Here is a 14,094-nt window from a genome sequence, read left to right as displayed (position 1 = left end):
TATATATATATATATATATATATATATATATATATATATATATATATATATATATATATATATATATATATATATATATGCTTATATATAAATAGCCAAATCTTCTGCTTTTTCCTCTTTATTCTTCCTATTGAGTTGTCAGTGATTGATTGTAGGATAAATCAGCGAGATGTGTTGCAGATTTTAGCTGGAGCTAATGTCAACGCAGCCAGTGCTGATGGCTTTACGCCTCTACATGTTGCTGCATATAATAATCGCGAAGCGTTATGTATGATTTTACTGGAAAATGGTGCCGACCCTAACATTCCAGACGTATTTGGCAACACTCGTAAGTCAATTTTAACGCAGTCATTTTAGCTAATTTAGCTGGTAATTTAAATCAAATTTGAGTTCAGTTTCATATAAATTTTGCGAAATAATAACATTTCCTGGAATTATTCATGTACTATAAACAAAGCGCTAATTTCGATAGTGATTGTTTTCTCGTTTCGAATATTTGTTGAAGATTTTAGCGTTGCATAGAGCGGTATCAGAAGGAAGTGTAGCCTGTGTTAATGTTCTAATTAGCGACTCGCGGATAAATTTGCGTGCTGTGAATAAAAAGTAAGTTTTGATGTTCGCTTGTGTGTAGTAATTTATAGAAAGTTCTTTTCCGTAGAAAATATCATCAAGATGATTAGTGTATACGTGATAATACGATTACACACTGCATATGACTGTGTATTGTCTTTTACTCATGATGATGGCCATCCATTTTAATTTATTAGTTCAGAAAAACTAGTGATTTAGGCTACCTACCTCAGGACCACACAACTTATGATTGATTGCTTACTGGTCTTCAGTTTTGCCGTCAATTAACATACCAGAGATTAAATATTTGTTTATCTTTATTGTTGTAAATAATTTAAATGTATAGAAATTGAGTATTTTTCAAGGCAACAAAATGCTTTGTTCCTTACTACTGGAGATTTGTCAAGAACAAATTCTTTGGATATACTACAGATGTTTTTGAACGCTGATCCGCAGTTTCCTTTGGATGCAAAAGATGTGGATGGATTTACAGGTTTCCTTTTACTTTATTGAATTTAAGTTTCAGCAAATTTGAATATAGTTTAAACTACAAAACCCTTTGTAATGCGCATTTGTATACGTCCCAAGACACCACTAAGTTTCTTTCCTTCTAATGGCTGCTACCGTACTTTTTTCCTTCCGGTGGCTGGTGTTGTACTACTGTTACTAAAAGTGCATTACCTTAAAAAATCGATAAAGTATTTGGAATTCAGAATGTATCTTGATCTATTTAATTTATGAAGACTTGTTGAATACTTCAAATATCAATTCAAATTTTGTAGACAGCTTAGTTCTCACAGTATTATTTTATTTACAATTAGAATGCAATTGTTCACATCAAATATAAGGCTTACTTGCGCATTTATTGCTTGCAGTGTTTTTGTTGTCATATTTGAAAGGAAATGAAAATATGTGCCATGCACTGCTACGTCAAGGTGTTTGTTTGGGCATTGTCACTCAGGCTGGTATCTCAGTTTTCAAACATGTGACGCCAACAAAACAGCTTCTTTTTTCATTATTGGGTAGTTTGCACTTATTGATCTCGAAATTTGCTGTTACTTATAAAGTTGAACTGAAGTACTTATTCATGTAAAAGGGATTTATCAGAAATTTTGATTCTTTAAAGATATTTTTAAGAGCTCCTAAGAAATGATTAAGAAAAAAGGTTCCAATCTTCTTAGTATATTTCATGGGACAGAACGTGGAAAAAGTTTTTAAAAATAATACTTCAGATAAACTGGAGCGTGAACCGTGTTGGGCTGACGGCCATTCATGTTCGGAGTGTGAAGTGAAATTTTCTCTGACAGTGCGAAAACATCATTGCAGGTACTTTTATTTTTTTTTTTCATATGAGTGGTTTTCAAGTGACTGAACAAGTCATCTGATTAGAGGTAACTAGTGTCCTTTTGCAATGCTTTGTTTGTTTAATTTCATTCTTTTCATTCACAACCTTTACTTTTCTCGTCCGTTTACTATATTACTAATTTGTATACGACTTATGTACTCTTCCTCATCCTAATTACTTGTCTTTTTGAAAAAGTGTTTTAGTACAAGTCCCTTATTAATCTCTAGATCTTGCGCATAAAACAAAAATTTCATATATGAAAATTAAATACATTTTACTGAAATATTGTAAAGCGATGACTCCTAAAATTACATGGTTTTTACAAACTTCAAGCAATATATCTGAGGTGAGTAATTTTTTAAACCTCCACAATATGAAACACTCTAGGCATTGTGGACGATTGGTGTGCGCAAGTTGTTCGGAACAAGAAGTGCCCATATTTAAATACGGTATTGAGAAACCGGTTAGAGTTTGTCAAATTTGTGGTGATATTCTTAACATGAGAAACGTATGGTATTTGAATAAAAGTTAAAGGAAGATTAAGAGCGTGCTTTGAAGAGAAAAATGAAAAAATTCGATCATATCTTCTGCATTATAAATAAGTTATCAAGATCTTTAATTATGGAAGCGTAGCGATGATTTCGATTTTATCGCGATCAGTTTTTCTCTTTTTTTTTCCATAGCTTCATGATTGTTTTAAAGATATCACAAGCCAGCTTCATTGATAGCCAATCAGTATGTAATTAAAGAACTTGTTTTTTGTTGTTTACTACGAATATTTATTTATACATTCGAGTATTGGGATACATTTCCTAAATATTGTATCATGATTTATATTTTGCTACTTTTTTTTATCCAGCTGTGTAACTTCTGTTTACAGGCTCTGGCCGGATTTGTATAATTTGTTTCTCAACTCCTGAAACAGAATAATTCAGTTTTGAATAACATTTCCAGGAAAAATAAATATTTCATTTATTGTGTGGTCTCTCTTGTCAGAAATATAATCCTCGCTTTTTCCTGAAACCTTCGCCTTTTTTTATCTTCCCTCTTCTAATCATGAAGAGATCTTCATTTTAAAAGAGGATTGAAGTAAAATGAGAGAAAAGCAGAAGGTTGGTAAAAAGGTTTTGACCTGAAAACCAGCATAATGATAAAGGACATGGAACGTTATAGGAAACAGTTGATGACGATTCAAAGGTTAATTTATGTCTGTAGTTATTGCTGATTGTCACAAAATTACCGGTAGAACGAAATAAGAATTATAAATCATTTTCTCATTCGATGTTGAACTGAGGTGAAGAGCGGTCACGAATATATGGCTCCTCTGTTACCTGATTATTGGGTCAGTTTACATCCCTTTTCATAGCATCATGAAGTTCCAACCTAAACATCTTATTGTGAACAGTAGTCAAGCTAGTCGAAAAATGTTAAGAAAATGTGGAGTCTTATTCATGAAGCTTCATCCTCATCTAGACTAATATCCTATATTGGCTTATTACAGATCAGATTTTATCAACATACAGACCAGACAACTTATACACTGTGCTAGAATATTTGAAAAGATAGCAATAAATCTGATAGCTTAATTTTTTAGAATAAAACAGAATGTGGAAGGTATGAAATTTTAGACCTGGTATGCAGTACTGGTTTTCATGCCTATCTCAATTTTACTCATGGCGGTTTCTGTCACCGCCTATATATACTTCTTCACATCCTGCACTCTGGTTGACTTTTACCGTAAGTCATCCAGTGATGCTCTGGAAGATCGAGATTTGTTGGTGAGGGAAGTTATTTCAATATGCTTTTGGATATTTAAACAATACATTTCAAAATTTCCATTTCGATGGAAAAACAAATTTTAGTATTTCTGGATTTTCAAAATGTCAAAAACTGAAAAAAAAACTAGATTCTTGGAAACGAACCTTTGTGATTTTTTAAAAGAGTGGATTTTAAAATTTCCACCAACTTATTGATTGAGGATTCATGCAACGATGGTAGACCGCGGTTAATGAGCAGATTTCTGACTCAGGTTGAGCTTCAGAAAGTATTCGTGTTGCCGGAATATACGCCAAGAGGTTTGGATTTGACACTGAAAGAACGCGAATTCTTGAATAAAGCAAGCAAAGTCAGTTCAGTTATAGGTCAAACTATCTAAACACTAATGTCAAGATATTTTTAAAAAAAAAGTCAAATTAGACTGTTTAGTAAGTTAGTATTATTTTTTAAATTCATTTATTCCCCTATAAAGGATCGGTGATAATTTTTGAGAACTTAATAGTCAGATTACGGTAGCTATGAATGAAGCAATGAGAAATGGTAGTCTTATTTCTGGACTCTTACTTTAAAGAATATTGTTCAGGTGCATTGTGTTAAATCGGATGAAAAGGTCACGGAAGATTATTTGAACTTTATTGATGCTACTAAATTCATTCATTAAATGTAATGAAGTTCTCAAAAGTTCATTGGTATATCCTTTGGAATAAATTTTTCAATAAAAGTTGGTCAGATATATCGCTAACGAAACTGAATACATCTTGCATATCATGGCTGAAAAGAAGTGAAGATATGGCTAAGGTCATGGAAAAGAAGGTATGGCCAAGTTAAGGAGGTAGCGTTGTATGTCAGCCAGTGTCCAAAAAAGCTAAGAGATTGACTAAACAAACATATTGTTACTTAACCAGTCAGTGTTTTGTAATCTATTGTCATCCTTGCTGACAATGGTGATACTATTCTTACGTTTGGATGATTATCTGCGTACGTTTAATGAAGATTTGCGTACGTTTGAATGAATATCCACGTACGTCCGTATTGTGTACGTTCGCTTTTTTTTCTGCGTATTTCCTTTACGTTCACTCTCAACAGTGCGATATGCAAACGGTTAAAAGGCGGCTGTTGCGCTTGTCAGTTCTCTTTTGTATTTGTTCCGTTTTCATTTCTTTCCCATTATTTTTGACGTACATCTGTATATATGACGTGGGTTACGTGAATCATTATGTTTTCAGTAAGCTAGAAATGTTATCATTTAGAAAAGAGCGTATGAAAGGAACTATTCGATTAGATATTTCAAAATCCTTTGGCACTACTACTATAATATGTAAAAGGCATCATTTCGTTAACGAACAGTGGTTTATTTAGCGTTCTGAACATGTAAACTTACGTCATATTTATTCATTCAGATTGCGCTGAATAGAATGAGGATAGACTTGACGTGTAATTTTGTGTTTGTTGTTAATGGAGATTGGGAAAACATGTCTTTGTCATATAAGGTATAACATCGTTTGACATGCACACGTCATGTTTTAGTTTTATGTAAATTTGCTAAAAATCAATAATTTTCACTCTAAGGATTTATTGGATTTTTGTATTCTATAAGAGCAGATCTAGGCTTAAGCTTATTTTAGAATTGAATTTCAAAGAGGAAAATATTGGAGATGTTTGTATGGCCTGAAGAAATAACAAGCAAATTTGTGTCAGCACATTCGGATCCTACAGACGATTTCGTGGATCGCCTGAATTATGTGTATACAGTGGGTCTATTCATGTTTCTGGCAACACTTACAGGAGCAAAACAACATTTCGGTACTGCAATTCAGTGTATGGCACCTACACACTTCCCAGGTTCGCCATTCGCTTTGTTGACATAAATTTAAAATTCCTCCAGATATAAATTGTTGCGAACCGAACAATATCTTGATTTGTATTTTCTAAGATTTTAAGAAATGATTGAAATAGTTTTGTCATTTTTAAATAAAAATTTAGACCTAAAGAATTACATAAAGACTTTGCAATTTTCAAATCAAAACAGCGAAAATAAAATGAGAATTCCAAATGAAGTTAAAGTGAAATAAGAATAGAGAATATATTCATTAGAAAAAGACCGGGTTATTTGGATAGGTGCGCTGAATAGTGTTGACACTTGTGATAACTATATCAGTATTACTGATTAGAATGAGTTATGCATATTGATAGTAACGTTGTTGTTTGCATGTTTTCACGTTTTGGAACATGGCTAAATATATCGTATTGTGTTTTAAAAGTTCCTGGATTGTCTTAATCTTTCAAATAGTTGATTTTGAAGAAATTTTTACCTGAAATGATTGTAGGTACATGGGTTGAATATGTACAGGATTACTGTTTCGTAAGCAATACATATATGGTAAATACAAGTAGAATTATTGTAAAAGGTGAAGCAATGAATGTTCTTAAAGAGGAAATTGTCTATTATCAGATAAGTTCTCCTGTTTTGGACATATTCCATTCTGGAATTCCAATTATGTTTTTGTTTTAAACAAGGAAATAAGCTAAGTAGAGGTATTAATAGCATGCTACATGAAATTTAATCATATTTGGGATAAAAGACACCTATTTAATATGATAAAATTGACAAATTTATATGATCAAATTGCACACGCTAAAGTTAACCCTATAAGAAATTCTATTTCAGTGGGTGCCTTATGTATTATTACTGCAGGCTTTGCTTTGCTATTTGCCAAAATTTTTGTGGAACATTATTATAGCAACACGTGGTAAGTAATACTGATTTTTCTTTTGTCACTTTCCAAGTTTAATAAAATAACCGTGATTCAGAAAAGCTTGGCCTACCTTCTTCACTCATACTTTCCTAATTTCTTGTACTTAATTCAAGATATAGTCAGGAACGACAGAATTATTGTTTTACATGAGTTCGCTTCACTGAATACGATAACCAATTAATTTTTTTAATTCAAATTAATTTAAAATTACGATGTAGATTTGGATATGCGTTGTGTTCTGGAAGAAGCAATGGAATTACCGTCTATTACGACATTGTCAGTTCGTCGGAAGCATCTCAGAAGAGTCGCTAACCTTGCAGTTGGATATATCAAGTACAAGCAAATGAGGTGAGCCTGAATGGTTGATTTTAAGGTTATAGTTTCAATTTCACTTACCACCTTGACTTGCTGTTTCAATACGACTCTTCCTGCTAGCGGTATAACAGTTACCTTATGGCAAAAGGAAACTTCTAATAGAAATATGCAGCTTGCGATATTAAACTATGAAATATAAAAGTGGTATGGCAAAGCACTCACTGTGAAGCGACATTGTTGATGGCTACTTTTAATGTCTTTTGAACTTGTAATTTCTATCTGATTTTTTTCCTTTGCTTTTTTTGAAGACAGACTGCTGAGTGTTGTTCGACATATCACTTTTATGCGGTCGTAAAATGGTTCTATTTTACCAGTTGCTTATGTCAAGTTTTACTCATAAATAATTTCGTTGGTGATGGTTGTTTGCTTTGGGGCTACCGTGTAAGTTCCAGTTTGCTACAAATTCATTAAAATTTGAAAAATTTTCAAGGATATGGAGAATAATCATTTCTTTAAGGATGTCCATTTATGACATATTCCAGTTTATGGAGGAAATGCTTAAAGGTAACGACTGGAAGACATCGGGTATATTTCCACGGGTAACATTCTGCGATGTCAAAATTGCTGTACGCTTACATGTCCTTTTTATAATACTTCTAGTTGAGTCGTGCTATGAATAAAAATGAGGACTTTGTAATGCGGAGAACTAGGCTTACTTGCTGGCATAAACGATATGATTAGGTTGGACACTTTTAAGCATGAACTCAAAAGAGGCTTATTTGCAATGTTAACTGTCAAAACATATCAACTAATCTTATCCCGTGATTAGTGGGCTATTCGTTTAACTAAAAATAAAATTCCTAACTATTTCAAATTACAGAAATTAACTTGAATAGATTTAATTAATAATGTTAGCGAATAAATGAGTTATGTACCTGAATAATTATATGAATTTATTTGAATTTTACTACTGTAAAAATACTAACGATTTCAGCAAATCGGCCAGCTAAATACTCACACGATGCAGTGTTTTTTGATGATTAATGCGCTAAATGAAAAATTATACTTGGTACTCTGGTTCTGGCTTTTATCACTGGTGCTGATTGACGCAGTGAGTGCAATAAATTCTACGTTACTTCTGCTTTGCCCATATCTACATTACACGCGTGTATTATCTTTGTTACAGGTATTTCCACCTTCTCAAATTTTTTGAAATATCGTAATTTATGGTTACAATTTAAATTAAAATATGGAATATTTTGGAGCTTTGTTGTAATTCTTCTTGCGACATTCAGGCTAGTGATACCTACATTGATGCGAATGATAAACGCTCTTTATTGAATTTTACTGAAAACGTACTCCGCCCTGATGGAATATTGTTGCTGTCGTTTATAAAGGACCGCGTTAATGGATTAATTGCAAGTGATCTCACGCGTGAAATTTGGTTTATTATGAACAGATGTAAAAGGTTGGTACATTAACTGTTTTTATTGACTTTGAGCCAGAAAGTTTTAGCGAACTCGAAGCGTATTTCAGTGCTCTGAGCAAAGCCATTAGGTATTCATTGATTCATATTTAATCAAAGCTTTTGAACATTGGAACTATATGAATACACTTATGACAGTTGGAGATAAACTTAGGATATAAGAACATCATTTGATAATATGTATATCCCTTAAATTTCAAAATTTTCCTGTTAGTATTAGCTACCACGATGATATTTCTAATTTTAATGTGCATTTAAAGTAATGAGAATTTCTCGAAGGATAACATAATAGCAAAATCTTTATTTCGCAGACTAACTTAAAATTCAATGTATGTCGTAGCAACATTTTCTAGGGATCACTACGTTCGAGCGGAAACATATGATGATCAAGTAAGTGTTGCCGTTTTGAAGAAAAAATCAATTTTTCAAATTTTCAACTGATTAACTTACCATAGTAGTAGATAAGAAGTGAAGAATATAAGTCGAGATAGACCAAACTTAATCTAATAATGATAGGTACATTTTCTTCATGAACATCCGTTCCTTGCACTTTTGCAAAATAAAGAATGAATTAAATGTTCGTTGCAAGATCTCAGTAATATTCATACTATTTATAGAACTTTATTGGCGATGCGCCTTCGTCTCCAAACTCACGGCTTGGAGGCATTAATGCTTTTGGTCCAGTTGTGCGAAAAAATGCGTAGTGATGCGTATCTACTAGCTACTATAACTTGTTTTTTTTTTCCTCAAGATTAAGTAGTGATCCACGAACTGTTTTAGAAGATAGATTAGTAACATGTAAAAAGATGTGAACAAAGCAGAGCTAAAGATCATGAAGTTATAGCATTAGCAGCCTGAACTATTTGTCTTTATTGTAACAATTGATTTATCATGTACAAGCAAACTTAAGGATTTTTGAGAAATTGACATATAACTTAATGTAGGACAAGTTAGGGCAAAGAAATGAAAGAAAATTGTTCTTTCAAGTGTGGTATAGTAAGTTGCAACATGTAATCGTTCTCCATTTTGAAAGCGCTTTATTGGCATATGGTTTGGTATGGTATTTCTTTTATAAGATAATATTTGCAAAGTATTAAAATTTTACCTTTATGAAATAAATTTAATGGAAAAATGAAGGTAATAACAGAAACAACGTAAATTACGATAATGGACCATTGGTAATTTCTATGAGATCATTTACCAATCAGTGCGAAAAGTAGGTCTCTTTAGAGAAATCTTATGTGAGATTGTGGAAGCAAAAGGAGAGTGTCTGAAGTCACGATTTTCAAATTCTATGTAATAGAAGAGAAAAGTGAAAGGAATACTCTGCCAACAATGTACGTTATAAGAATAAAGCTGCAAAGTTACAGTGTGGATTCATCATAGATCAAAGAGAAATGAAAATGAACGCTTGTGTTAGAAGTAACGTGGAGATTGGTTTTCTTCTTGAATATTTTTAGTTTGTAATTACTACTTGATTTTAAACGATTTCCAATTATTTTTCTAACTCTTGGTTTAAACATTTTCTTTACAATTTAAATAAATAATTACTGGGAGGATTTCGAAAAGACAAAAAAATGCTTCAACAAAGTAGCGAGAACACTGCTGACTTCCACTGAATTCAACTGACATTTGATGGTATTGTTCAACCATCATTTTTATTGGACGAGGTGCTGACAAATGAAACAAACATATCATCCAATGTTGTTTGCGATAATGAATAATCATCAATTTGTATAGTTCCTTGCATCTATAACGACTCGTATTTAATTATAATGAACTGCTAATTACTCCGTAATGTCATGCCATTAATTTAAACTGCTAAATCTTCGATGAATTTGAAATCCAGGATTATAATTTAAATCCAGCTTGAAATGAGACATTATGCTTTAATTGAAATATAATTTGAGTATATCTGTAATAAATTCAATAAATTTAAATTAAAGTTTGGTTTTTCAACGATACCAAAACGAGGTCAAAACTTGAAAACTGTTTTAACGGAGTTCTTCAGTCTCTCATTCTATTTCTATTATAGAACTAATGACTTTGGTCCAGTCTCTTATTCATAATTTTCCCAATCAATAACTAACTTTGCATATCACATCGTATACGTTTGCAATGGTACAAGATACATTCGGGATTTGATAAAACATAGTTAAAAAATGTACAGCTTCCAACTGAAAAAAACTAGACATTAGTAAGGTGAGATTGAAAGAAGTGCAGTTGGCAACTTGAAGCAGAAAGCGAAATAATAATCCACCAAAATCTACAATTTTAACACCTGAAAATTTGTTGAGACTTTAATACATTGCAGTTTTGAAAACTTACTCGTGCAGCAGGCAGAAGAATTTTCATGGAATTTTGAACTTTACTGATACTTTCATTCGTTGGTAATCTGATTGTTAGTGTATATCCTTCACCAAATCTAAAAAACATCTTTCTTAAAATCAATGATCTGATAGCAAAAATATCAAATGTGATGAATTACACCAATTACTTTGTAGTAATATCGAGTAATATTATCATTCAAACTTCTAATATTCCTAATAATAAAATGAACAGGAGTGATAGGAGTTGGTTGTCAGTGCTACTTCAACGACTGGAATCTCTTATGATAATAAGATAATAAACTAAAAAATAGCAGGTTAAAGGGGCGAGAAAAGAAATACTTTCAATGTTCGATACATTTCTCAAACAGTTCAGGATTAATGGAGCATGAAAGATAAAATTAGATACTTAAATCAGTTAAATCTATTCCATATCAATATTGATTGACAAAAAGATGAAGACCTATGTTTCAGATGTTGAATTGATCCGACACATCGAAGCTGTCCATGATTCATTATTGCTACTCGATTGCAAAGTATTTCACATTCCTCCATGCTATGTGATGTTATCACCATTGCACGTTTATTCTTTCGTAGTGCTAGCAAGACATTCCACATGAAACGTTGAGCTAATGGATCCATTCCAGCGCTCGGTTCGTCCTTCAAAAATTTGAAAGCGAAAATTGAAATTAGAAGTATAATGAAGAAGAAATGATTGTGAAATAATCTTAATAAGGCGGTAAATGCATGATTGATTAAATAAGTAATTTTTATCATATTTGTTCAGTCATATTTCAGTATCGTTGAGATATACTAAAGATTTGAAGGATGGATGAATAGATTTGAGAATTATCGGAACGAACGAAATGTCATTCGATGTTTTAATTGGTTAAGTCAAATTTATTTCATTTTCTTTCCACTTAAAAATTAGATTACAAGCAGTAATAATGGCGGATCGGCCACAAGAGCAATCGCAACTGATAATTTGCGCTTATTACCACCGGAATAATTTGAAACAATCTCATCCGCATAAGAATTCAATTGTAGCTCATTCAGTGCCCAATTTATCACCTAAAATTGGTAGCAAATGATAAGTTTTTGAAATTACGAAAGAAAAAACTAATTCAGTTTGATGTGTTTTCCGTTGAATCAATCATCATTTCATGTTACGTAAGCAATAATAACTATGGAATGTTAAGAGTAGTCAAACATATAATATCTGCTGAGCGTTAAATAAGCCAACGGAGAAATCGCCATGAATGACATTCATGTCATCATTGTCAATAAATATGACAGGATAGCTTACCATATCAACATCGTCTTTCTTGATACCACGAAGAAGCGAATAATGACGAAGATGTTCCCTTGCTGTTAATTTTGGATTTAATGCATCAAACTGTGGACAGTAGCCAAAACTGGTCAAACTACTTGAACTCATACATTGAATACTAAAAAATTATTGTCGTTTTCTTGTGCTTTTTTCTACTCAGCAAATCTTCATCCGATATTAGCTTCTTCTAAGAAATATATAATAACAATTAATAAGTGATGGTAGTGTTTATATTGTCATGGAAGAGAATATTTTTTCCTGAAAAATTTACAAAAAATAATAAGTTAGCAAAGGAAATGAATAAACTTTCATCGTTTTACCTTTTAATCAGTAAAAATTATGAAAAATCTTCCGGAATAGAAACCTTTTGCTGTTAATAAGTATATCTCCAGCACCAATCGGTACTTGTCCGGTCAACATACGAAACATTGACGTTTTACCGGCTCCATTTACACCTAATAGTCCGAAACATTCACCATTTTTGACCGCGAATGAAACATTACGCACTGCTAATGTTTGTCCATCATAGGACTAAAAACAAAATGTCATCATCAGGGTCATTCATGCATTGTTAACAAATTCTCAACTAAAAGAAGTGACCATAGCTGATTAAAGTGAAAATATTAAAATGGTAGCAAGTTTTCAACTGTAAAAAATGACCACAACTTGTTCTATACCTTTGATACACCGTTAACAATCAGTCTATGGTCATCGTTTGGTTCCAAACTTAATCCATCTGCTCGTACTTGTTCCATCTTAACGTCTTCATCCAATTCAGACTCTTCTGTGTTAGCAATCAGTTGCATTGTCTGCACAGATTCGCGATATCTGCAGATATTTCAGCATCACCAACTAAATTTATCAATGCATTTGTACTAGATTCCAAAAATTTCAACAGATCAACCGATGACTTTTGACCTTACTTATGTTCCTCATCATTATCATAGGCTGCTGATATCACCTTCATCTGTGAGTTACTTGTCAGATGTTTTGCTGCAAAATCTTATTTCCCGAATTATGCTCCTTTTTTCTTTAAAACTTTGAAAAATTCAACAAATTTGCTAACAGTAGCGATTTCCTTTAATCTTAAATGAATTAACAGTTATAGAACTTCGTCGGATGATAATTTAAAAAAATTTTACCAAAGACTAATTAAAGTACTGTCCATCCTTTGTTAACATGCAAATTACCTACTTTATCCATGAGCTCAGACGATGACGATATTCAATTAAGAGTAAGATCAGTGAACAGAAACAAAATTCTATGATAAGTGCTATTAAATGCTTTCCCATTAAATGCCACTCAAGCGGATTGGGTAACGGTAGATAGTTAATTTGATCTTTTCGATTTATATCCTCTGAAATTCAAAAGTTCATTAGCAAATAATGAAGATGGAAAAGTGATAAGATCAGCGGATGCATTTGACATTATTTAGTCACCTTTAATAATATCAATTTTTAAGAAACTGATAAAAACACTCGAATGGTACCATTGCACAGAAATAATACTGAAACATACTAAGATATAGTTCACTTTGCATTCGTAATACACCAACAAAACTCAGGCGATAAGCAGCCATTCCAAGGTTGTAATGGGGAAATGCTATAAACAATACACTACAAATTTTATAAGCCATTATTAGCGCTTCATCCTAAAAATGTTAAATCATTTCGAATTCCTTCCATCAATACAGAATGAATATTATTTTTCAATACTTCCAAAGTTCTATTAAAAATCTTTTTGAGATTTAAACAAAAAATAATTGAAAGAATCTGAGATTTCCCAGATTTGAAAAAAACTGGGTAACCTTTAACAATTGATTCTCTAAGAAAATCACTATAGTGGTGCAATTTGCGCCGATAAAAAAAAATCCAATACCAATAACAATATATGCTAATGATGGTAGGTTGAAGAGTGCTTGACACACATAGGTGAGAGAAATTAGTGATAAGCTAAAAGAAATGAAATTATTGATTGAACTTTCAGAAGTTTTTTTTTTTCTTCTGGAACGTTTATAAAAAAAAAAGGAAGTTTACCCAGCACTAAAATAGTAGAACGAAAAGTGAAGCAGAATAGTAAGGAGTAATAACAAAATGACCAACTGCCATGAATGTTATATGAAATGATAATAATAGCAGTAACTATTAAAATATGTTATCTGAAACAGAATATTAATTATAAGAAATACT

At 32.1% G+C, this 14,094-nt stretch overlaps 3 protein-coding genes across 3 annotated transcripts in view; 2 read left to right on the top strand and 1 right to left on the bottom strand.

Annotated features, from left to right (window-relative positions):
• The window catches only part of LOAG_18531 (FYVE zinc finger family protein), a 6,991-nt gene extending 4,121 nt beyond the window's left edge, over positions 1-2,870 (top strand). The window contains exons 10-15 of the mRNA XM_020451194.1: positions 181-328; positions 513-603; positions 936-1,063; positions 1,446-1,592; positions 1,803-1,896; positions 2,303-2,870. Coding sequence (XP_020305048.1) covers positions 181-328; positions 513-603; positions 936-1,063; positions 1,446-1,592; positions 1,803-1,896; positions 2,303-2,447 — 753 coding nt within the window. The 3' untranslated portion in view covers positions 2,448-2,870. The remainder of the gene's footprint in view (positions 1-180; positions 329-512; positions 604-935; positions 1,064-1,445; positions 1,593-1,802; positions 1,897-2,302) is intronic.
• A 2,476-nt stretch (positions 2,871-5,346) lies between these two features.
• On the top strand, positions 5,347-8,243 carry LOAG_07765 (innexin family protein; the record flags this gene model as incomplete). The annotated part of the gene is made up of 8 exons (XM_003143298.2): positions 5,347-5,533; positions 6,019-6,131; positions 6,360-6,441; positions 6,666-6,795; positions 7,071-7,203; positions 7,305-7,388; positions 7,757-7,948; positions 8,058-8,243. 8 exons carry the CDS (start codon positions 5,347-5,349, stop codon positions 8,241-8,243), a joined length of 1,107 nt encoding a protein of 368 aa, XP_003143346.2.
• Positions 8,244-9,893: 1,650 nt separating this feature from the next.
• Positions 9,894-14,094, bottom strand: part of LOAG_18530 (ABC transporter) — a gene marked incomplete at both ends in the record, with an annotated part of 14,947 nt that continues 10,746 nt past the window's right edge. The window contains 10 exons of the mRNA XM_020451193.1: positions 9,894-9,998; positions 10,339-10,425; positions 10,577-10,673; positions 11,039-11,235; positions 11,512-11,646; positions 11,882-12,023; positions 12,270-12,436; positions 12,583-12,733; positions 13,100-13,262; positions 13,424-13,556. Coding sequence (XP_020305047.1) covers positions 9,894-9,998; positions 10,339-10,425; positions 10,577-10,673; positions 11,039-11,235; positions 11,512-11,646; positions 11,882-12,023; positions 12,270-12,436; positions 12,583-12,733; positions 13,100-13,262; positions 13,424-13,556 — 1,377 coding nt within the window. The remainder of the gene's footprint in view (positions 9,999-10,338; positions 10,426-10,576; positions 10,674-11,038; positions 11,236-11,511; positions 11,647-11,881; positions 12,024-12,269; positions 12,437-12,582; positions 12,734-13,099; positions 13,263-13,423; positions 13,557-14,094) is intronic.

This window comes from Loa loa, assembly GCF_000183805.2.
Source record: "Loa loa unplaced genomic scaffold supercont3.349, whole genome shotgun sequence".
Taxonomy (NCBI): domain Eukaryota; kingdom Metazoa; phylum Nematoda; class Chromadorea; order Rhabditida; family Onchocercidae; genus Loa; species Loa loa.
Note: the sequence above shows the minus strand (reverse complement) of the source record. Positions and strands in the feature narration are given on the sequence as shown.